General features: G+C 40.4%; 2 protein-coding genes across 2 annotated transcripts; both read left to right on the top strand.

The window, feature by feature from the left end:
• The first annotated feature begins 339 nt into the window (after positions 1 to 339).
• On the top strand, positions 340 to 10,461 carry LOC115686450 (polycomb group protein EMBRYONIC FLOWER 2-like). Its single transcript, XM_056304393.1, has 15 exons — positions 340 to 504; positions 1,423 to 1,578; positions 2,035 to 2,096; positions 2,835 to 2,899; positions 3,567 to 3,619; positions 4,313 to 4,366; positions 4,449 to 4,508; positions 5,296 to 5,342; positions 5,447 to 5,580; positions 7,593 to 7,821; positions 7,960 to 8,008; positions 8,831 to 8,914; positions 9,629 to 9,708; positions 9,881 to 9,970; positions 10,135 to 10,461. Exons 2-15 carry the CDS (start codon positions 1,453 to 1,455, stop codon positions 10,271 to 10,273), a joined length of 1,272 nt encoding a protein of 423 aa, XP_056160368.1. The 5' UTR covers positions 340 to 504; positions 1,423 to 1,452; the 3' UTR covers positions 10,274 to 10,461.
• Positions 10,462 to 11,571: 1,110 nt separating this feature from the next.
• On the top strand, positions 11,572 to 15,962 carry LOC115667231 (ubiquitin carboxyl-terminal hydrolase 3). The gene is made up of 9 exons (XM_056304397.1): positions 11,572 to 11,740; positions 12,629 to 12,760; positions 12,873 to 12,911; positions 13,203 to 13,308; positions 13,998 to 14,056; positions 14,230 to 14,304; positions 14,464 to 14,512; positions 14,684 to 14,760; positions 15,530 to 15,962. Exons 1-9 carry the CDS (start codon positions 11,666 to 11,668, stop codon positions 15,614 to 15,616), a joined length of 699 nt encoding a protein of 232 aa, XP_056160372.1. The 5' UTR covers positions 11,572 to 11,665; the 3' UTR covers positions 15,617 to 15,962.
• The last annotated feature ends 6,952 nt before the right edge of the window (positions 15,963 to 22,914 follow it).

Genomic DNA, 22,914 nt, shown 5'->3' with positions numbered 1-22,914 from the left:
TACATTGGTAACCTCTTTGCAATTCCCATCCTTTTGAGTCTTGATGACCACTGGCAAGGGCCGCACTCCCCTGGGTGAAGGTCACCTGCAGTTGACAAGGGCTTAGACGAAAAAAATGAAAAGAAAAATAAATATTTACAAATTAAAATAGTCTTTGGACGAAAATGCCCTTGATCGATGGCTAGCCGGTGAGATTGGTCAAGCCCTTATTTAAAACTTCCATAATAACTTCGTGCTTTTCTTTGGACCCTTATTCGAGAAAATGATGGCATTTTAGGCGTTGTATGGAATTCTCTCGAAAAGAAATTAGAATTCAACGAAAATCTCAAGAAGGCCACGTCAGCTCGGGTCCGCCATCAAGCCATCAATTTTAGGACACGAAATAGTAAGCGAAATCAATCAAAAATCCGTTGGTTGACCCGACGACGGCTCTTCACTCGCATCTCGCTCGCCGGAGCTCCGAGGAACCTCGTCCATCGCCGCTCCCTCCCATCGCCGCAGCCGGTGAGTTCAGCTCGAATCTCCTCCGCTCGAAGCGCGATTTTCATTCGATTTAGCTCCGAATCATCTCGTCATCGGTCGATGCGCTGCTCTAATGCGACGATGGCGATGCGATTTCATCACGGCATCGGTGTTCCGACGGTACAAAGGAAGAGGAGAGAACCGGTCGGACAATTGTTGTTTCGAGGCGATTTTCGTCATCGGAATTGTGTGCGAATTTGGCGACTCGGTTTCGATTTTTGGTGTCTGTTTGCTGCAATGGCGATTTCGTTGACGGAGACGAGATTGCTGGTGTGTGTTGTTGTTTGCTGGTGTCGCGGTTCAGGTTTTCAATGTGCATTCATTGTCTTCGTGAATTTTTTTCCACTGGAGGCTCGGAGAGTATTACCGAGTTGCCGGCGAGTCCGTGGAAGTCGGTAGGTTTGATTTGGTTTAATTTGTCCGTGCTCATGTGAATTTGAATGTGAGATTTACCTATGAATTGTGCATGTTGAGGAAGGAATGAGTCGGCACTACCTGTTTAAGTGATGGTGGAGCTGTAAGATTCGTTGCTTTGGTTTGACGTGGTGTTTGGAGGTCTTGGTTTGGCGTGTTTGTTTAAATTCCGTCCATTATTTCCGTTTTTACACTGTAATCCTCTTGGTTAATGCATTGTTAAGATTGTCTTCTACTATGGCCGAAAAAATTGAACGGTTGGCTAGTGTTTTCTCAGAATTAAGTTCAAAAATGTTGATTGACACTCTTTTTATAAGTTTTTCTTATACGATGGTAGTTTAATGCTTTCTCCTTTTTAAGGAAGTTGTATGCTGTGATGGAGTACATCTGTTAACGAAATTATCTATGCACTGGTTTTTCCAAGACAATCCTTCTGTTAATTGTTAAATTAACCATTTCTCATAAATGTCTATTTTCATGAAACAGATTCGGTTGCTATTGCTTACTTTGGTTACAATGTGCCATCAAAGTTCCTGTGAACATTTTTCTGATGAAGATGCAACTGCAGCAGAAGAGAGTCTCCTGGTGTATTGCAAGCCTGTTGAGCTATACAATATTTTACACCGCCGTGCTATACATAATGTAATTGTGTCATAATGCTCTCTTTTGCGAACTCTATATTTTGACTTTTCCTTCCCTGGAAACACCAATTGGGATGATGGGCTTTGACTAAAGATGAGTATATCGAGTGAGGGAATTCTTGTGATGTAGTCCCTTGTTGTAGATATTTATGTAGTGTACATCATTTTGAAGCATATCTTAAACTCTACCTGCCGGGTGGTACTCTCAAAAAGAATTAACATCCGGTCTCTTCAAAAGTTGGGCTAGGCAATAGAAAATTTTTAAGTGTTGGTAAAGTCCATACTTTATCCTGATCCTATTGAACAGATGATATCTCTGAATGCTATCAACATTAGGGCTAAGATGTAAAGTCCCTCGGGTTTTCATGGCTTTCATAATTCTAAGATATGTTCCTTGTTCCGATTTTTTGAATCTGTCCATTCTAATATGCTGATCAAGCATCTTTTCGTGCTCTAGCCTTCTTTCCTTCGGAGAAGTTTGCGTTTCAAAGTACAAGCAAGGCCTAAGCGTAATAAGAGGTGAGAATTTTCATCCAAGTACCTACTAGGCAACTATTCCTCAATCATCGCTAAGGGATCTATTTCTTAATTTTTATTTTAGTTTCCAGTTATATTCTTTGATATTACAGTACTGTAGTGCTTCTAGTGGCTATTCCCTAAGTGTCTCTTTGTCCAAGCTCATGCTCTTCTATGTAACTTTGACACCCTGACAAGGAGTTTGTGTGTATTTCCTATTCCGTAATTTATAGGAATATTTCATGGTCTTTTGGTTACATATAGGGAAATTTTATTGCATTCATGGACTTTTTACACAAGAGAAACAAAATGTACAAAGTCCTCGCATTCGTGGCTATTTTTCCAAATAGAGTAATAAATCAAGCCCGTTTGTGATTGAAATGGCTTCTAAAGTTGACCTCTTAAGGTGGTGTTTTTCATGTCGTTGCTGTTGTTAGTTCCTTGTTTTTTGATACACAAGTAGCAGGGCATGCAATAGTTTTGTTCTCGTTTTCTCATTTGATTGACTAAACTGCTAGAGAACGGCAGTCGTTGCCGAAAACTTTTTTTTTTGCCAAGATGACACATTTCTAGCCAAGTTCTCTCTTTTCTTTTCCTTATTAGTTTTTTTTCTCATTGTACCCATCTTCTCTCTTTTCTTTTCTTTATCGAAAATGTCTGTCCACTTTATTGTTGTTTTTTTAGTGTGATTCTTCTTCTTATATTTTGGGGTTCCTGTAACATTTTGTGCCAATTTTCTAGGTTGAGGGCTGGAATAGTCATTTTCAACTATAGGGACTGCAACAACGTGCATCGAAAGATTGAAGGTACATGGATTCATTAATAGCTTGAATTTTGCATCTTCTCCATCTTATCATTTTATGGTGATTAATTTTCTATGATGCAACACAAAGGGACTACACCACATATGCTGCGCTAGATATCAGTTTACTCTTCTTATAAGAAGAAGGTAAAAATACGTGCAATGCAAACATAGTTACTGTGGAAATGCAGAACTAGAAATAGACCCTGGAACTTTGTCTCTCTCTCTCTCTCTCTCTCTCTCGGTTATCTTACTAACTTTGGAAGTTGATCCTATCTGTCTGACTATTATGATATTACAAGTTAATTACAAACTAGATGAGTTGCTGTGTTGCAGCAACGCTACTTTTGTCTCAAAATAACCTTTCTATCCTTGCAGCCTGCTTCTATAGCATCAATACTTTTAAGAGGAAAGGATTTTGAGTGGGTGTAGAATGAGCAAATTTACGTTCACGTAACATGTCCTCAAAAATATAATTTCCTTCAGAGCTTTAGACTGAAGGTCTCATGTGTCTACCTCCCAAAGCACAGCAGGGACATTATTGAATGGCAGTGCCTCTTTGAAGCTACTGTTTCTTTTCTTCCTTGTCGAAATTTGCTCTATTTGTACAAGGATGGGCCAAGCTTTAGTAGTAAAAACTTTTAATTGGTGTCTTTGTTTTAAAAATGCAGTAACTGAAGATTTCTCTTGCCCATTTTGCTTAATGCAATGTGCAAGCTTTAAGGTGAGGTTTTACCAGCATTGGTTTCTCTTGTATCCTGTGCCCACCTTTTTATCTGTCTTTTCAACTCATGCATGTTTGCATAATTTTGATGAAGAAACTAGAGCTTTTATTTTTCTTGAATAAGAAAGAAATACTGCTTCTTTTGAGGCATTTTGCATACTACCTATCGCTCCATGGAGTTTTTGAACTAACTAGCATTTGACATCTTGGCAGAGCTTCATTTGAGATTATGTACATCTTATACATAGAGGAATTGGGTTTCACATGACAAGGGCTTCTTTGTACTTTAGGCACTTAAATCCAGCTGGCATTTCAACTATTCTAAATTGCCTCATTTTAGAGTTCACTTTGCTTTCTAATTCTTTTGGAACTCCAGCCATATCTTGAGTTGTTCTGGGCACATGTATAATAAGGGTTTTCTCAATAGTGGAACAGCAACGAGCTATTAATACCAACTTATTCTGTACATCTCAATTGAGCAACACCTAGTGTACTCTTTCATTCACCCTTCAGAAAAATACTTTTCAACAGCATGATTCTTGAAAAATTTTCACTTGACAACTTTTTAGCACAATATACTAAGCATTTATATCTTTGTTTTCAGGGTCTAAGGTTGCATTTACAATATACTATACTTAGAAAAATAGTAAGCATGATTCTTGAAAAATTTTCACTTGATATCTTTGTTTTCAGGGTCTGAGGTTGCATTTATGCTCATCGCATGACTTGTTCAACTTCGAGTTTTGGGTTGGTAACCAGTTGCCGAGTTGATATATAAAATGCTACTTTTTCCTCCAGCACATGCTGTTGAACTGAAAGTAATTTTTAGGTTTTTGAAGAGTATCAAGCTGTGAATGTCTCTGTTAAAGTTGATATGCTGAGATCTGAGGTAATATATTTCCACTGAAAATAACTTTTTTACAGTCAATTGCTTTGATTATTGGATGTTTAACTCTTTGCTCATAAGCTTTATGCGTTGATTGGTTCCATTGATATTTAATGGGATGTTATGTTTGTGGGCTGCTCTTGGGTGCATTACCATTAAATTTTTGCCTCATATTTTCCAAAATTTATCAGAAGCGAGCAGAGTTTATTTAAATTGTCTGTGATGACTTCAATGCAATGAGATAGAATAAGCGCCAGATTGTAACTTTTTCAAAAGTGCTGTATTGTCATAGATGGGGGGTAAATCAACTAAATCATTTGCTGGGTCCTTTTGCCTTATCTGAATGATGAAGAGGAGTAGCAGGGGTATGTGGCACCTCCTCATTGTGGTGATGGGGTTATGATGAAAAGCAATGTCTTATGGGATAAGCACATATATGATATTCTGCCTGAGCATTTTCATTCATTTCATTTTAAATGTAGCTTAAATGAAAAATTTTATGTTTTCTCTTCTTAAGTTATTGAAGGTCAGGTCTTTCAACCCCTCTGCATGGCCCCTAGACCCCTGAAACCCGACCCCTTGGTCAATTCCCAACTATAGCTTTTAGTGAAAGGTGTTTTTGGTTATCCTTTAATCGTAAGTTGACATGAAGGAAACTCGAACAAAAAATGATGCAGTTTTTACTAGTGTCTAACGGGAAATCATTTTTGTGAAGTATTCTCACTTGAAAAGGACTTTTTCTTAGATAATTGAATGCCCATACAATTTCTTGCATTTGATGTTTGTGCAGGCTCTGACAGAAGAAACAGACCCTAGATTGCGAACATTCTTCTTCTGGTTAGTTTTTCATTCTTTCATTTCCACACTCTCTTCACTATCCTTACCCTTCCTCATCTTTGAATAATACCAGAATTAGAGGTTAATACAAACTATATCTACAGCCCAAAACCACGAAGGCGTCGGCCGAAATATCCTGCTCAAAATAGGAAGCATGTCCAAGTTGAGTTCTTGGAATTTGATCCATCCCAAATAGCCAGTGAGGGAATGCAGAAAGGACTTCAGGAAGTTGAAAATGGTGATAATTTTGCTATTAATTCTTAAAGCATAACAAGTAGTAAACAGCTGCCTGCTGCCCTGCATGATCATGTTTCATTTCAATAACACTTATACATGGTCTGTATTTTAATTTCTCATAGACTTGATGCATAATGAGATTTTCTTTGTCTCAGTTTGTTAATGAGATTTGGGATCGGAAAAGAAGTGAGAAGTTTCTGTTTAATTCTTGGGAAAAAACCACAAAAAACCCCAAACTTTATCACTTGTGACACATTTACCCCGAACTTTTTTTTGTGTCATGAAAAACCTCAAACTATGCAACTTGTGACACATTTACCCCAATATACTATAGCCTAGGGCATTTTAGTCTTTTTCCCTTTTTCTATTTTTTTCTGCTTTTTTTTTCTTTTTTCCGGCAGGGGCTGCCCTCGCCGGCGAGGTCTCCGGCGACCTCGCCGGCGAGGGCGAGGGACCCTCGCCCCGCCCAAGCGAGGGCTGCCCTCGCCGGCGTTGGGCGAGGGCTGCCCGCCGGCGTCGGGCGAGGGTCCCTCGCCCTCGCCTGGGCGAGGCGAGGGCTGCCCTCGCCGGCGTCGGGCGAGGGCTTCCCTCGCCCCGCCCAGGCGAGGGCGGCATCGGGCAGCCCTCGCCCCGCCCAGCGAGGGCGAGGGACCCTCGCCCGACGCCGGCGAGGGCAGCCCTCGCCTGGGCGGGGCAAGGGAAGCCCTCGCCCGACGCCGGCGGGCAGCACACTCCCCGCCCAGGCGAGGGCAGCCATCGCCTCGCCTGGGCGGGGCGAGGGTCCCTCGCCCGACGCCGGCGAGGCGAGGGCAGCCTTCGCCTCGCCTGGGCGGGGCGAGGGTCCCTCGCCCTCGCCGGCGACCTCAGCCCCCGCCGGAAAAAAGAAAAAAAACAGAAAAAAAATAGAAAAGGGGAAAAAGACTAAAATGCCCTAGGTTACAGTATATTGGGGTAAATGTGTCACAAGTTGCATAGTTTGGGATTTTTCTTGGCACAAAAAAAAGTTCGGGGTAAATGTGTCACAAATGGTAAAGTTTGGGGTTTTTGGTGGTTTTTTCCCTTAATTCTTCATATAATGACAATGAAATTGAAATATGAAAATTTGAATTTATATGCCTAGTGTCTTTAGAGTATCAGCATAGTTTAGTAGTATTCTTTGAAGAGTTTGCCTTTATCCCAGCTGATTTAGCTTTCTAAATAAGATTGGTTGCGTTGGCACAAATCACTCTTGACGTAGAATCACAATTCTGCTAGCATATTTTTGTTATCCTCACTTCCTTAATTTGAAAGATACTGGCTGATGCGTGAATAGTGATTGACAATGCCTCTCATACTTGGTGTGCCGATGAGTTGTTGCACATTTTTAGCTGTTGCATGAAGGTTATTGGTATCCTGTTACCCTGGTTTGAGGTTTGAGATCTTACTTTGCTAGCATGGTCAATTTCACATACCCAGTGAAATGTTTTTCTTTTTTGCTCTCGTTTTTTTTTAACTTAAAAGGATATGCATTCCCTCATGTCGATCAAATTGTTATATGCTGACTGTTAAATTGTTATCTTGGTGGTTATCATTCTGACCACTGCCACGTCATCTTGGATTTGCTCTTCGAAAAGTTGGTAAAGCGTACTGATGAGTCTAATTCGTCTTATTTGATAGTGGCTAATTCATGCTGCATTTACAGCAAGTTTCTCCGATTAACTTTGTTTGAAAATGGAACAAACATATCGGAGAGTATGCGTATCACATACCTAAGAAATTGAACTTGTAAATCATCAAAAAGATGTGGGAAAGGTGAAAGAGCCATTATTTTTATGGGGGAATATGTCAGAGATTATTCACTTGGCAATCACCGGTCATCAAATGTTAATAACAATATCTTGCCCGATCAAAGTCACATTTTCATCGTGCAATTTCTTCCTGTATGCGTGCAGCCTTGAAGGTTCTAGTATAATTTGATTAGGATGACTTCTCCCGATGGTTGGAAAGGCTACTGACCTATTTTATGTGTCACAGCTATGCAGAATGGAGTGCATGAAGCAGAGAATTTCTATCCGGACTATCCTAGTACAGCTGAGTGTTTAGAGCATGTTGCGTCCAGTTTTAATGTTTCAGGGACTCCAACTTCTATGGCTCAATCTTCTGTAGACCATGAATGCATCAAATCATTAGCTGGAAGTGATCCGGCTATTCTGCAAATGTCAAAAGCAAGGAGGATTGTGGTGGAACGTTCAGAACCTAGAAAGTATGTACACCCAATTCTTTGACAAGTCATCCATTTGAAGCATGTTCAGTGGGCTGTTAACTTCTGCCTGAACAGATCAGTTGGATTGCATATCATGTCTACTAATGGCTCACTGTTATATTAATACATTTATTTCAGCCGTGGCCAATTGCTGAGACGACAGTTCTATCACTCTCACAGAGTTCAGGTGATCGTTAAACTTAGATCCATCTTTGAATTGGTTTATCTTCATCAACCTGATCCCTCTATAATTTGCCATTCCATATATTCAATTTGTTTTCTTCGACCTTTGGATCTTGCAAACAACCAATTCTAAGAAAAATCTGTCTGGCAGAAGCATTCGTTATTTATTTTAGCAATTCTATGCAATGGAAGGTGTGAACTTTTTTGGAATGCCTAAAGGATCTAACTCACCCAGCTGGTGGCCTTTCCATTTACAGTTTTGGTGCTGAATAATTTAGTTGTCCAGCAATTATGTCCGCACGATCATGTTCTTATCTCTGTGAAAGTCTTCCTAGACTTCCGGATTGAAATTTGTTAATTTGAATGCAAGTGAAAATCATGATCAAGTCTTTGAATCTTTAGGATTAGGTGTGTTTTATTTTTTTCCTTTCTTTTTTGTTGTTTTTCACAAAGAGTGCTGTTTCTAGTTGAGATTGTTCTGTGATAACCTGGATCTCGTAAATTTGAAGTCATGGAAACAGCCTTCTTGCAACTACACTTGAGTTCCATGCGAGTATAACCCTCCTTAGACTATGACGATGTGGGAATATCCTCAATTAGGATGTTGTTTTTGTTGTTATTCCCTTAAGATTTGGTAAATATCATGTTTGGCTCCTCTTTTCTCAGCCAAAACATCCTCCTCCTTTAAGAGTATATTCCACCTAATCGAAAATAATATCTCTTTGAGGTCTGGAATTCTTTTCGCTAAAATGTTCATGCCATCCTAAAACACCACCGAAATAATGTGCCTGACATGATTTCCATGAACTTGCTTCTTTTCTTGAAGCATATGGCAGTGGATCAAGTGTTATCGGATCAGGACAGTGAGGATGAAGTAGATGATGACATTGCAGATTTTGAGGATCGAAGGGTATGTACTCTTTCTATTTAAAGATATGAAAGAAGTATAACTTTGTATCTTCTAAAATAAATCAGTAGCAGGTTTGCAACTTCTCTGTCTGCCTGGTGTTTTCCCCTTTTCAGCATTGGTTCCACAACTAACAGTGGATGCTCTTGTAATGTAGCCAAGAGACCTTAAACATAAGGACAGCTTTTGATTTGGTTCTTCATCTCTGAAGAGGAATAGATTAACTGAAGCTGCTTTCTAGAAACAGCTTTTTCCTAGTCCATTGCCATGGCTAAAAAATATATATAATTCAGCAACAAGATTTACTCACCACACACCAGATTTAATGGATGGGATATCTGCTTCTTCCTTTCTAGTATCTGCTACTACAAATCAACGGATGGGCCATATATACATAGAAGGGCAAGAATTTGTGATTTTGCCTGTTCAAAAATTACTCTCGGGGATTGCAAACTGCCAAACCAGGGAATTTTAAGAATACTTCATTTTAGATCCCCTCTTGTTTAACTCGACAATTTAGGGTTGTGTCACCCGAGATATTTGGCTACTTTCATACATGAGTTGCTCAGTGGAGAAGTGGAAAGTGATAAATATTTGCTCAAACTGTCACCTGTCTATTAAGACAATCGACAGTTCTTAGTTGCTCCCCGCTGGAACAATCTTTTCTCACCCTGTTAATTGGAATTGTCAATCACTAGTTAAATCTTTTGTTTGCAGATGCTGGATGATTTTGTGGACGTCACCAAGGATGAAAAACATCTCATGCATCTCTGGAACTCGTTTGTCAGAAAACAGAAGTAAGCCTCACGTCTCTCTCATGTTGTTTCAGTAGATAAATGAAAACTGAATATTTGAAATTTGCCATTACAGATTGTTCGCATCAGTGAATGCTAACAGGCACCTTCTTTATTTTTCTAAGTATCTTTTGCAGTTATTGCATCACGTGTAAAGCATTCTTATTTGGCACAGGGTTCTGGCAGATGGTCATGTACCATGGGCATGCGAAGCGTTCTCAAAACTTCACAGCCAGGAGCTTATCGAATCTCCGGCTCTCTTTTGGTAGCTTCTCTCATGCTTTGGCTCTAATGCTTGTTACACCGAATGAAAACCTGTTCGCCCGTTAATCCTTCAAATCAAATGTTACTCGAGTTTGCCAAATGCTATTATTCTGCCAGTATACAAAATGCAAGCTTAATCAAAATTTGCCCGTTCTTGCTTTTCAGGTGCTGGAGATTATTTATGATAAAACTGTGGAATCATGGCCTTCTTGACGCATCCACAATGAACAACTGTAACGCAATCCTCGAGAGCTATCGGAACGAGGGACCCAATGCAAAGCGAAAGACTGATCCTGCGAATTAACGTAGCATTCAACAGTTGACTATAGGTAACCCAAAATTCAACCAGCTGATTTAGTTTCATTCTGATGACCCGGCTAGGGTAGAATCAATGTCATTTAATATGGAACCAGAGTAGAAATTGTGGTTATCTTCTGGGATCTGAATGTTGTAAACCTCATGAAACGAGCCTACATGTTTCTCTCTCGATTCTGCCTCCTGCGCTTCCTCTGAATGCGTCCTTCACGAACACATAATCCGGTGTACGGTTGATGTGGCGAGATTCGAGCGGGACCCGTTCATGCGTGCTCACATTTCGACACCGATATTAGCTTCACAGAAATTCAGCTTTCCCTTCGAACGGATGGTAATCAAGTCGACATTAAAGAATAAATCAAGACTAAGAGCACTGTCCAATTCTATTTTTAACCATAGAAGCACTTGAACTTTGAGCCAGGCTTTCAGTTAGTGTCATTGTGGAATTTATGTTTCGCTTTTGCCAAGAATGATCACCTTCTTGGGGGATAACGTTAGTCTATCATATTTAATTGTTAGACCTAATATGGCTACAAATTTGTTAATTACTGGTTGAAATCATGTGTTATAAAATAAAGTGCCACATTTTGACACAAATTAAACATAATATAATTACAATAACTCGTGCGACAGTATTATGATAATTGGCATTATAAATAGTAACTTAAAAGGTCTGAGAAAAAAAGCTCCTTCTTAAGTAGTCGGGTCGTGTCCAAGTCGGCTTTAATGCACCTTGATTGATCCACCTCCCCTAAAGATCTTAAAAACGTAATTCCATGTCACACTCAATATACTTAATATAAATCTCGGATCTATTTTTATACGATGCCAATTAGACGACGAGGAAGCAATTTATAATGAACATGCTTTATCTCGAGCTCAATTCGTCACACTTAGGTTATGTTCATCTCGCAGAAAGCAGAATATGAATGATTAGGAAAATTATTTTCCTAAAAACAATTACTTATAGAAATGAACGGGCAAAAAATATATTTATCATCCGAGAAGATGTTTGGAAATAAATTATTATCGACAATGAGGCTAATTATTTTAAAAATACAAATGATCATTCTTAAGAATATTTTTTTCCAAATTTTTCATTTTCGGCGAACCTTTGATTTGATTAGAGATCGAAAGAGATGAATTAGATTTAATTAACTCATTGATCTCCATTTCATTTCGATAAACAGAAAAGAGGAGCTCGAGCGAGTTGAGTCGGCGACGACGGGTCAACTCGAACCGGAATCTACCTATAAAAGAGGCGCCGTCTCTTAATCGAAACCCCGTCGCACTTACGCATCGAAGAGATTCTCACTCTCTCTCTCTCTCTCTCTCGCTCTCTCACTTCTCCTGTTGCAGAAACCCTCGAAGGTGACCTTCAATGGCGACGGTAGACAAGAGCCCCTCTGCCAAGAGGTGGCTCCCTCTCGAAGCCAATCCCGATATCATGAACCAGGTAGACGTGCTTGCTTGCTGCCCCCCTCCTTTATCGTTCTTTCTTTCTTTTTTGGTGCTGGCGTGAGTTCGGAACGACAAGGAACTGAAATCGGTAGCGCCTGATTTGCCGCGTCGACCTGCTTCCGTTTCGATTGCATCAGCGAAAGGAAGATGTGGTTCGCGATTGGGGGCGTTTGGGAGTCGGTGTTTGTTGATCTCGACGCGGATGGAATTATGTGAAACGAACGCAAACAGTTCTTGCACACTGGTCGAGGATTACGTTGACCAGTGAAGAGGGATTTTTGTACCTTGCTTTGCAGCTGATCAATTTGCTCTTGGAGATGAGCCTGAATTGGCTGATTTTGTTGTTACTGAAGTGACTGGGCAGTGCCAATTGGCATGCGGTCCTGCTGGTAAAGGGATTGGAGGGAACGCTAGTATCACAGAGAGTGAGAGGAGAGTTAGAAATAGGACAGACCCAAAAAAAATAAAAAAGTGAGTGGGCAGTCCTGATCTTAATTGCTTAAATGAATGTTGATGGTGATTGCACTTAATGGTGAAGTTGGGTCTGATTATTGGGTCCATAAATAGCTGGTTTATGGTTTCGCATGTAATTCAGCAATGACACCATTCTAGAAGCTGGTTCTGTCCAGATTGTTCGATTATGGCTATGTTGCTCTGGTCTCTGTGTGAAATTAACAAAGTGTGCAATATCTGTAGTTTTTTCATCATCACCTCTAGTCAATTGGCCGAAAAAAAACCTCTTGTCAGTGTTATGCTTCACCGTGCATATGTAGAATGACATATGTGGATTTCTTTGGGTTGGTCTGTATCACATTACCGGCAGATTGATCTATTTAGAAAATTTTCTTTTGCGGATGGCTATCTGGGTTCTTTTCCTTTTCAGTTCTTGTGGGGCCTTGGTCTTCCGGAGGATGAGGTCGAGTGCTTCGACGTGTTCGGGTTAGATGGTGAACTCTTGGAGATGGTCCCGAAGCCTGTACTCGCTGTTTTGTTCCTCTATCCCATCACGTCGCAGGTGCCTAGATTTCGTTGTGCTTCCATCCTTCTTAGTATGTCTGTCGATTCCTTGTGGATATAGTGAGACGAGATACTTTGTGCTGACTCACATGACTCTTTCTCTGTTTTAGTCGGAAGAAGTGAGAATACAGCAAGAAAGTTTGATGAAGGTAGGCTTTCTTAGTTTTTTTACGCATATGTCATAAATGCATTGAAGAATGTTTATTTTGAACACACTTTCATTGATGCCTTTGAAATTAATAATGGATGAAACCCATTATGTTTTACTTCTATCTATTCTGTTGCTAATTTCTATTCTATAATGGTGTGCGATAATGCTTCAAATATTCACTGCTCTTGGTAGTCATTTTACAATATTTAGTTACAATATTTATTCATCTCTCTTTCAAAATTTTTTGGTAAACTTTGGTCATGACTTCTGCTTATCATTATGATGTTAGGAGTCTAGCAGTAAAGTTTATTTCATGAAACAAACTGTGGGCAATGCTTGTGGAACAGTTGGACTTCTGCATGCTGTTGGGAACGTCACTTCAGAGATTAAGCTTCGTAAGTTTCCACTAGTTTCCTTTATTTGGACTGTCTCTGCTCCTTGTAAGTGCATGATAAGCTTGTGAAGAAGCATACATCCTCCAAATCCTCGGAATTCTTGTTAAGAGTGCTGTAGAAGGTACACATAGGAATCATGAGCCCTTTCTGTAGGATGATTGACTGGTGTTACATTTTCACACCCCAATCAAACTGACTTAGGGAAGAATCATTAAGAATTTGGAGGAATGATGATACCATTAGGACCCTAAAGTGTTGGTATCAGCCAGTCTAAGATGTATTTAAACCTTAGGAGATGGCTTTAGCAATGTCAAAAAAATAAAATAATAAAAGGTCCAAACAACAAAAGAAGGGAAGAGAAGGGAAAAGGAAAGCTACTACTGCCATCCAGAGAACTTTGAAGAAAAGGGCAATACCTGAACATCTTCTTTACATGGATTAGAGCTATCATATTTACCCCCTCATACTAACTCTTCAATGACTAGAAGGCAAAATATTGAATTATGTCGTGGAATATGCAATTTCGTATCTGCAATGATGGCTACGCTCTTTATCAGGAATTTTGCTAGTAGAAGATTCTTTTATGTAGAGGATAAATATTCATGTATTTTTTTAGAATTTTCTTAACTATATGACTGCCTCTATTTAAACTCCTTTTGACATATATTTTTCCTTTTCCGCTCCTTCAGTGGAAGGATCCTATTTTGATAGGTTCTTCAAGTCCACCGCAGATATGGATCCTTGTCAGGTAATCTCTCTCTCTCTCTCTCTCTCTCTCTCTCTCTCTCTCTCTCTCTCTCTCTCTCTCTCTCTCATGAATGAATAAGCACACAGTGCTCACAGAGTTCCATCATTCTGTTTAGCAATAGTTTCTTCTGATTAACTCATAGTCGTTGCATTTTTCTCCCTCTGTGTTCTTAGCGAGCTGTGTTTCTGGAGAATGATAGAGACATGGAAGTTGCTCACTCGGTAGCTGCGGCAGCGGGTGATACACCGGTAAGGTTTTATTATCCTTGTGAACTTTAGATATTGATTGCATGGATCATTTTTACACTAATCCATGGTCAAAGGATTGTTCTGGCACTATGAGCTAAATTTTCCTTGTTAACTTTGAGCACTGACTGTTCATCCTGTCCCACTGATTATTCTTGACAGGCACCGGACAAAGTTGACACACATTTTATCTGCTTTACATGTGTCGATGGTAAGCAGAGCTCCCCTCTCCCTTCTCTTCCTCCTCTCTCTCTCTCTCTCTCTCTGCGCGCTTTTTTTTTTTTCCGCTAGCAAACTTGTGTTTATCTTAAGGCAAAGGGTCACCAACCACTTGACAAAGTCTGTTGATCTAATGGGATCAGTTGCCTTCTCAAATATTTAGGTGAATTGTTTGAGCTGGATGGAAAAAAGTCCACTCCTATATCACATGGTCCATCGTCACCGAGCAGCTTATTGCAGGTTAGCTGTCAATTTTTCTGACTTTATCTTCTAATTTGCCTCCTTAGCTGTTATCTAGGATTTGCTATGTTCTTTGGAAACTATACTGACGGCATTGTGGTATGGGGTGAGTAAGGGTGGGGGGTCTTGGGGCAGGAATGGGTTTCCGGTGCAAGAAATTTGTATAACAGCCTACTCCATAGGGATGTTTCCTGATGTTCTTTAATTCATGTGATCTAGCAACTTGGTCACCCTTTATTATTATTTGAGAAAATGACACAAATGGTCCATGAACTTTGATCCAATGTGCAATGTCGTCCCCGAACTTTTAATTTGTTCAATGTGGTTTTTGAACTTTAGCTCGATGCGCAATTTCATCCCCGAACTTTTAATTTGTTCAACATCGTCCCTGAACTTTTGTTATATGTTCAATCTAGGCCTTAGAGTATATGAAAATATTCAATGTTGTCTTTCCATTAATTCAAGTTCAGGGAATGACAACATTAAACATTTTTGTATAATTTATGGACTAAATTGGACATGTATAAAAAGTTTAGGGACCAATTGAACAAATTAAAAGTTCAGGGATGACATTGCGCATTAAGCTAAAGTTCAGGGACCACATTGAACAAATTAAAAGTTCAAAGGTGACATTGCCCATTGAGTTGTAGTTCAGGGACCACTTGTGTAATTGTCCCTTATTATTATTATTATTTTTTTGTGGTACTGGTCATCTACTATTGTCACCCATTCTATTGGAGTTTTGTCTGACCATTTTATTGCATGACAGGATGCGGCTAAAGTCATCCAAGAAATGATCCAGAAAAATCCAGATTCACTCAACTTCAACGTCATAGCCCTTTCTAAGAAGGTTTGAGGCATATGATGTCTATAGTGGAGCTCGTCAAGTTACCCTCACTGTTGACTTACTGATCGTTGCTTTCCCAGAAGGATGTCGGTCCTTTTATAGTATCATGTTAAACATCCATAAGAATAACTTGCTACTCACTAGAGGGCCTGTAATCTGTCACTTGTGGGTTGTTTACTTTTATGCCTATTAACTGGCTTAGCGGGTTATCTGTCCCGAATAACCATCGGTAGAGGAATGAATCTTTGGGTTTAGATGGTACTGCTGTGTCCAAAAGTGGTGAAATGGATGTTCTGCTGCCGAAACTTGTAAGTTCATTACTTTGCACAGGAGACAGCTTCCTTTTGATGCTTCACTATTGCTTGATGAGTTCAGTACATATTTTGTGGAAGGTATGCATCATCAACTTCTCGGTTTCGAATGACATCGTTACTTTGCATGATATATAAAATGATTTGGCTATATGCTGCGTTTGGTCGTCCGGATTTCTAAACAGGATAGGACTGGATAGGATAGGATAAGAAATCTTGGGATTTCTTCATATTCTGTTCACTGTTTGGTGGACTATGGATTTAAAGTCGGATAGAATAATTTTTATTTTATTTTTTTGCTATTCACGGGTCTGGAGGATCCGGTGAAGGAAAAAAAACCGAGAAATTTTTTTGGTGAAGCGCACAAGGTGCGGGGATGAAGATGACGGTGAGTGGAGCGTAGGATTTCTAGAAAAATAGGCATTAGAAATCCTATCCGGGTCTATCCTACCCCTCCCCCCCGGATTTTTTTATCCGGGCTATATCCGGTCTATATCCGACCTTATCCTATCCTGGACCACCACCAAACACAGGATAGGATAAAACATATCCTATCCTGGCTTTTATACGGTCGACCAAACGCAGCCTTAGGGTTTTCTATTACCTAACCGGTACTAGTTCATGAGATGATACGGAAAGGAAAGGGAGAGAAATGACTGGTAGTGTAGAGGTTTGAAAACCTTAACACGTTGCAAGAGTATGCACTGGTAAGGCCTCGACGACAAGCGTGATCGTGAGGAAGTGGAACGTCAAGGCTAAATTATATTTTCCAGGGAGACTTTCTTCACATGCTTGGCTTCCTTGAGAACTACAGAAAAGATATATGAACATGAGAGAAAGGGGCCGTATATTTTTAAATGAAGCTTGGAAAATGAAAATCACGCATTGACGTTACCAATACGAAAACCGGAAGAAAGTCTCGAGTCAAGAACTACGTAATCAGAGAAGAGAGGGAGGGGATGATGCAGAGTTTTACTGTTAAGACTTTTCTATATGATTTGAGAGCGGCAATAGACGTTCATGGTTCGAATAATCTGTATGGAGCCGCCAGGGGGACGATGCTATTCACTGTCTGATCAGAGCTTTGTTTGTCCGTTGGGCATTATGAACCTCGTGGTCGGCTTTGCATATAAATAAAGTTGTGGAGTAGTCGCTTCCCCTTCATTTGCTTGACACATATACCGATTCCTTTGAAGAGATTTAGAGTACAAATTTGATTAAATAGGTTGTAATTAAATAAGAAGTTAAAGTGGGCGTATATTGTTGATTGGGAAAATTATCCAAAAAAATCCTCAATCTATTGTACTTAATTCGATTCAAAACATTTTCAATTTGGCCAATTTAGCCCTAAATCTTTTTAATGATTTGCCAATGTAGTTCTTCCGACTAATTTTGGCCGGTAATCGCCGATGTGGACACAGACTATCCTACGTGGCACGGCCGGCGTTAATGTTGATAATTTTTGTAATTTTTTTTATAATTTTTTATCTTTTGTCTTCCTTTTTTCTAACCATGGGCAGGCGAGGGTCCCCTTGCCGGTCCACGGTGAAAACAAAAAGGAAAAGAAATAAAAATAAATATAATACACAATCATACAAAATTTATAAAAACTTCCAAATTTTTTTTAACAAATGCAAAATTATCTACGTCGGCACCGGCTGCTCCACGTAGAACGACCGTCATCCACGTCAGCGAATTATATTAGTCAATCATTAAAATTTTAGGATTAAAGTGACTAAATTGAAAAGTTTCGAATTAAATTAGATTTAGGATTTTTTTTATAATTATCCCATTGTTGATGAATTCAAGTAAGGGGTGGGCTTTGACCAGAAACAAAATGGTAATGGGTAGGGCGAATGCCCTTGAACGATACCGAGGTTGACACAACACATCTGTATCGTTCGGAGAAGTCATTACGTACTCCGGAAGCAATCTCTCCTTTCATTGCACGAGTCCGCGCCGCCGTTGAGCGAATGAGGAATACATTTTGGAGACGGTGAATTTTCCCTATTGTCCAAAGTGAATGAGTGCCAAGGCAACGCAGAGTCGCGCTCGAGCAATGCCAAATCTCGCACCCTCATGTTGTGAATGCAACATCTAAGCTACAACCGTGTGGCTCATATCGATCACTTACATGCGAGACCCATACTTGCCAATAGGAACAGAAATGAACAGCCCAAAAATTTCTAGGAAAAGCCCTTTCTCTTTCCATCTCCACTTGTGTCTTGCAAAACATCCTCCTCGGCAGAAAAACACATCCAAAAAGAAACAAAAAAACAAAAGAATTTCCACAAAGGTTCTCTCTCTGTCCTGACCCACATTGGTGCCACATGATGTGGCCACAAAGATGTCAATCATAAGCCAACTAATATTTGAGAAAATGACACAAATGATCCGTGAACTTTGATTCAGTGTGCAATGTCACCCCTGAACTTTTAATTTATTTAATGTGGTCCCTCAATTTTTAATTGTTCGATGTGGTCCCTAAACTTTAGCTCAATGTGCAATGTCATCCCTGAACTTTTAATTTGTTCAATGTGGTTCATGAACTTTTGATACATGTTCAATCTAGTCCTTAGATTATATGAAAATGTTCAATGTCGTCCTTCCATTAATTCAAGTTCAGGGAATGACAACATTGAACATTTTTGTATAATTCAGGAACTAAATTGGACATGTACTAAAAGTTTATGGACCACTTTGAACAAATTAAAAGTTCAGGGATGATATTGCACATTGAGCTAAAGTTCATGGACCATATTGAACAAATTAAAGTTCAGAGGCGACATTACACACTGAGCAAAAGTTCGGGGACCATTTGTGTAATTGTCCCTATTTTTTTTTGTGGCACCTGTCATCTACTATTATCATTCATTCTATTGGAGTTTTATCTAACCATTTTATTGCATAACAGGATGCGGCTAAAGACATCCAAGAAATGATCCAGAAAAATCCAGATTCACTCAACTCCAACGTCATAGCCCTGTCTAAGAAGGTTTGAGGCATATAATGTCTGTTCGCTCGTTTTGTGACGAGGAATATCTTTCACCGAAACTTTGATTTTCGATTTTTATTAAGATAGGTTCTGTGGCTTGATTTCTAGGAGAATCGTGGCAAAGAAGGAAACAAAGTGTTGCACAAGGTTATATGGAACAGATATAATTCGAATGGATTGAAAATGGATCTGAGATCAACAAAGTTCCAAGTTACATTACAATATTCCTATGAAAGCTGTAAAGGACTTGCAAGTTAACTAGAGTTGCAGGAAGTTGTAAATGCAGGAAGTAAAGATTCAGAGGAAACTAAAGTGCAGATAAACTTGAGTGTTTTTGCATTGTTGTCGATCCCCTTTCTCTTTCTTTCTTCTGAGTATTTGTATCTCTTCACATCCTGTAATTGCTTGTCGGTTACTTCCATGTTTTCAAATTTTGAATTTTTGCGCTTCCAATAACTGCCTTTTCTAACCACGTTTTTCCAGTTTTATTGTCCGCCAAAACTTGATCTCAACCGCTGAGACGACTTCAAATTTGGATAAGTAACTCCCCACAATATGCTCGTGCTCATTATCTCCGCTTTTTGCTCATAACTTCTTGCTATCGCGATTTATGTGGCTGGGCTGTGATTCATCTTTACCGATTTTCTATAATTTCGGTATATTCCTGAAGTGTAAACTTCCCGAATTTCGGGAAAGAGTCAGCGTCCCGAGGCATAAATGTTCCAACGCTTTTTTTTATTTTTACTCCCGAACTATGACTTTCCATGTTTCGGTAAATATACCGATATTCATCAACTACCGAATTCGGAATATGATGCCATTCACGCTTGTTTTCAAGCATGTTTTCGAATTTTATCCAAACGTATTTCGGAAGATAGCTGATTTCCATTATACACCATATTCGGCATTAAAGCCGACTCAGCGTTTATGCCGATTCTTATTTTGGTGTCAACAATGTCTATAATGGAGCTCGTCAAGTTATCCCCACTGTTGACATACTGATCGTCGCTTTCCCAAAAGGATGTCGGTCCTTTTATAGTATCATGTTAAAACATCCATAAGAATAACTTGCTACTCACTAGAGGGCCTGTAATCTGTCACTTGTGGATTGTTCACTTTTAGGCCTATTAACTGGCTTAGCAGGTTATCTGTCCTGAATAACCATCGGCAGAGGAACGAATCTTTGGGTTTAGTTGGTATTGCTGTGTCCAAAAGTGGTGAAATGGATGTTTTGTGGCTGAAACTTGTAAGTTTGTTACTTTGCACAGTAGACAGCTTCCTTTTGATGCTTCACCATGGCTTGATGAGTTCAGTACATATTATGTGGAAGGTATATATGCATCATCAACTTCTCGGTTTCGAATGACATCGTTACTTCGCATGATGCATAAAATGATTTGGCTATGTGCTTAGGGGTTTCTATTACCTAACCCCGGTACTAGCTCATGAGATGATACGGAAAGGAAAGGGAGAGAAATGACCGATAGTGTAGGGGTTTGAAAAACCATAACACGTTTCGAGAGTATGAACGGATAAGGCCTCGACGACATGGGTGATTGTGAGGAAGTGGAACGTCAAGGTTAAATTATATTTTCCAGAGAGATTTTTCTTGACATGCTTGGTTTCCTTGAGAACTTCACAGAAGGTATATTGTGAATATGAGAGAAAGGGGTCGTCTCTTTTGAATTGAAGATTGGAAAATGAAGATCACGCATTGACATTATCAATACCAAAACCGGAAGAAAGTCTCGAGTTGAGAACTTTCGTGGTCAGAGAAGAGAGGGAGCGGACGATGCAGAGCTTTACTGTTAAGACTTTTCTATACGATTTGAGAGCAGCAGCAGCAACCGATCATGGTTCGAAGAATTTGTATGGAGCCGCCAGGGGGACGATGCTATTGACCGTCTTATCAGAGCTTTGTCCGTTGGGCATTGTGAACCTCGTGGTTGGCTTTGCATGTAAGTAATAGTTGTGGAATAGTCGCTTCCCCTTCATTTGCTTGACGCATATACCGATTTCTTTGACGAGATTTAGGGCACAAATAGGTTGTAATTAGGGAAAATTACCAAAAAAGTCCTAAACCTATTGTAATTGTGCCAATTCAGTCCTAAACCTTTTTTTTGGCCAATTCAGTTCTAAACCTTTTGTAATTGTACCACCGGTCGATCCTCTCGCAAAAGGATTTCATCCCGCAGGTGACTTTTGGGTGGCTAGCATGTGCGATGTGGTTTACCTCCTATCGTCCGTGCGGGGGTTCCTGGGTTCAAAAAACATTTTGTAATGTCAGTGACATGGCGGTCAGTGGGCGCCGACGTGGTATTATTTTAATATATATATTTTATTTTTTCGATTTTTTTTCCTTTCTCTTTTTTTTTTCTTTCCTTCTTCCCCCTAGCCGAACCGGCCAGGGGGAGGCTTGCCGGCAAGGTGGCCTCGCCGGCCACTGGGGAGGCTCACCCTCACCGGCACTAGCGAGGGCGAGCCTCGCCCAGCTCCAGCGAGGGCCGGCGCGGGCGGAGCTCACCATGGCTGGGCGAGCTCTGTCCTCGCCGCCGCTGGGCGAGCTCGACCTCGCCCAGATCTGGCGAGGATGAGCTTCGCCATGGCTGTGGGCCAGGTCGAGCTCGCCCAGCCATGGCGAGCTTCCCCCTCGCCTCGTCTCGCCTCGCCAGTGCTGGCGAGGGCGAGCCTCCCCAGTGGTCGGCCCTAGCCCCTGGCCGGTCCGGCCACCGGGGAAGAAGGAAAGGCAAAAAAATAAAAACAGAGAAAGGAAAAAAATAAAAAAAATTTCGAGCTCTACCAACGCTGGCCCTCGCCGTCGCACAACCATGGCGAGGCTCGACCTCTCCAGATCTGGGCGAGGTCGAGCTCGCCCAGCTGCAGCAAGGGCAGAGCTCACCCAGCCATGGCAAGCCCCGCCTTCGCCGGCCCTCGTCAGTGCCGGCGAGGGCAAGCCTCGCCGTCGCACAGCCATGGCGAGGCTCGACCTCGCCCAGCAGCGGCGAGGTCAGCTCGCCATGGCTGGGCGAGCTCGACCTCACCCAGATCTGGCGAGGTCAAGCTCGCCTAGCCATGGTGAGCTCCGCTCTCGCCGGAGCTGGGCGAGGCTTGTCCTCGCTAGTGTTGGCAAGGGCGAGCCTCCCCAGTGGCCAGCGAGCCTCCCCCTGGCCGGAAAGAAAAAAAAAAGGAAAAAAATAAAAAAAAATTTGAAAAAAAAATACATTAAAATAATGCCACGTCAGCCGACCGGCGTCCATATCAGTACCGGCCGGCCAAAAGTGGTCGTATGGACTGAATTGACACAATTGCAAAAGGTTTATGACTGAATTGGCATAAAAAAAAGGGATTTAGGACTGAATTGGTACAATTACAATAGGTTTAGGATTATTTTAGTAATTTTCCCGTTGTAATTAAGTATGATGTTAATGTGGGCGTATATTGTTGACTAGGAAAATTATCCAAAAAAGTCATCACTTTATCGTACTTAATTCGATTCAAAACCTTTTAATTTGATAAATTTAATCATAAACCTTTTTAACGTTTGTCAATATAGTTCTTTTGGCTAATTTTAACCTGTAATCGCTAATGTGGACATGGACCATCTTACGTGACATGGCCGGCGTGGATGACTGGGGTTGATGTGGACAATTTTTGTAATTTTTTATAATTTTTTTGATTTTATTTTTTTGTCTTCTAACCATGGTAGGCGAGGGTCCCCCTGCGTGAAAACAAAAAAAGAAAAAAAAGAAAAAAAAATATAATACACATTTATACAAAATTTATAAAAAAACTTCTAAATTTTTTTAAAAAAATGCAGAATTATCTATGTCGGCACCGGTTGTTCCACGTAGAACGGTCGGAGTTCACGTCAGTGAATTATATTGATAAATCGTCAAAAGATTTAGGATTAAGGTGACCCAATTGAAAAGTTTCGGATCGAATTAGATTTAGGATTTTTTTTTTATAATTATCCCATTGTTGATGGATTCAAGTAATGGGTA

The sequence above is a fragment of the Syzygium oleosum genome, unplaced genomic scaffold (assembly GCF_021117445.2).
Source record: "Syzygium oleosum isolate NSW1041296 unplaced genomic scaffold, Sole_v2.1 Sole_v2.32, whole genome shotgun sequence".
Classification (NCBI taxonomy): domain Eukaryota; kingdom Viridiplantae; phylum Streptophyta; class Magnoliopsida; order Myrtales; family Myrtaceae; genus Syzygium; species Syzygium oleosum.
Note: the sequence above shows the minus strand (reverse complement) of the source record. Positions and strands in the feature narration are given on the sequence as shown.

Bases quoted from the DNA above. Each gene is read 5' to 3' on its own strand.
- LOC115686450 (XM_056304393.1), top strand. From the start codon at position 1,453: ATGTGCCATCAAAGTTCCTGTGAACATTTTTCTGATGAAGATGCAACT. The intron at 3,620-4,312 runs GTGAGGTTTTAC...CTTTGTTTTCAG, and splicing joins TGCAATGTGCAAGCTTTAAG to GGTCTGAGGTTGCATTTATG. The intron at 4,509-5,295 runs GTAATATATTTC...ATGTTTGTGCAG, and splicing joins TTGATATGCTGAGATCTGAG to GCTCTGACAGAAGAAACAGA.
- LOC115667231 (XM_056304397.1), top strand. From the start codon at position 11,666: ATGGCGACGGTAGACAAGAGCCCCTCTGCCAAGAGGTGGCTCCCTCTC. The intron at 12,761-12,872 runs GTGCCTAGATTT...TCTCTGTTTTAG, and splicing joins TCTATCCCATCACGTCGCAG to TCGGAAGAAGTGAGAATACA. The intron at 12,912-13,202 runs GTAGGCTTTCTT...TTATGATGTTAG, and splicing joins AGCAAGAAAGTTTGATGAAG to GAGTCTAGCAGTAAAGTTTA.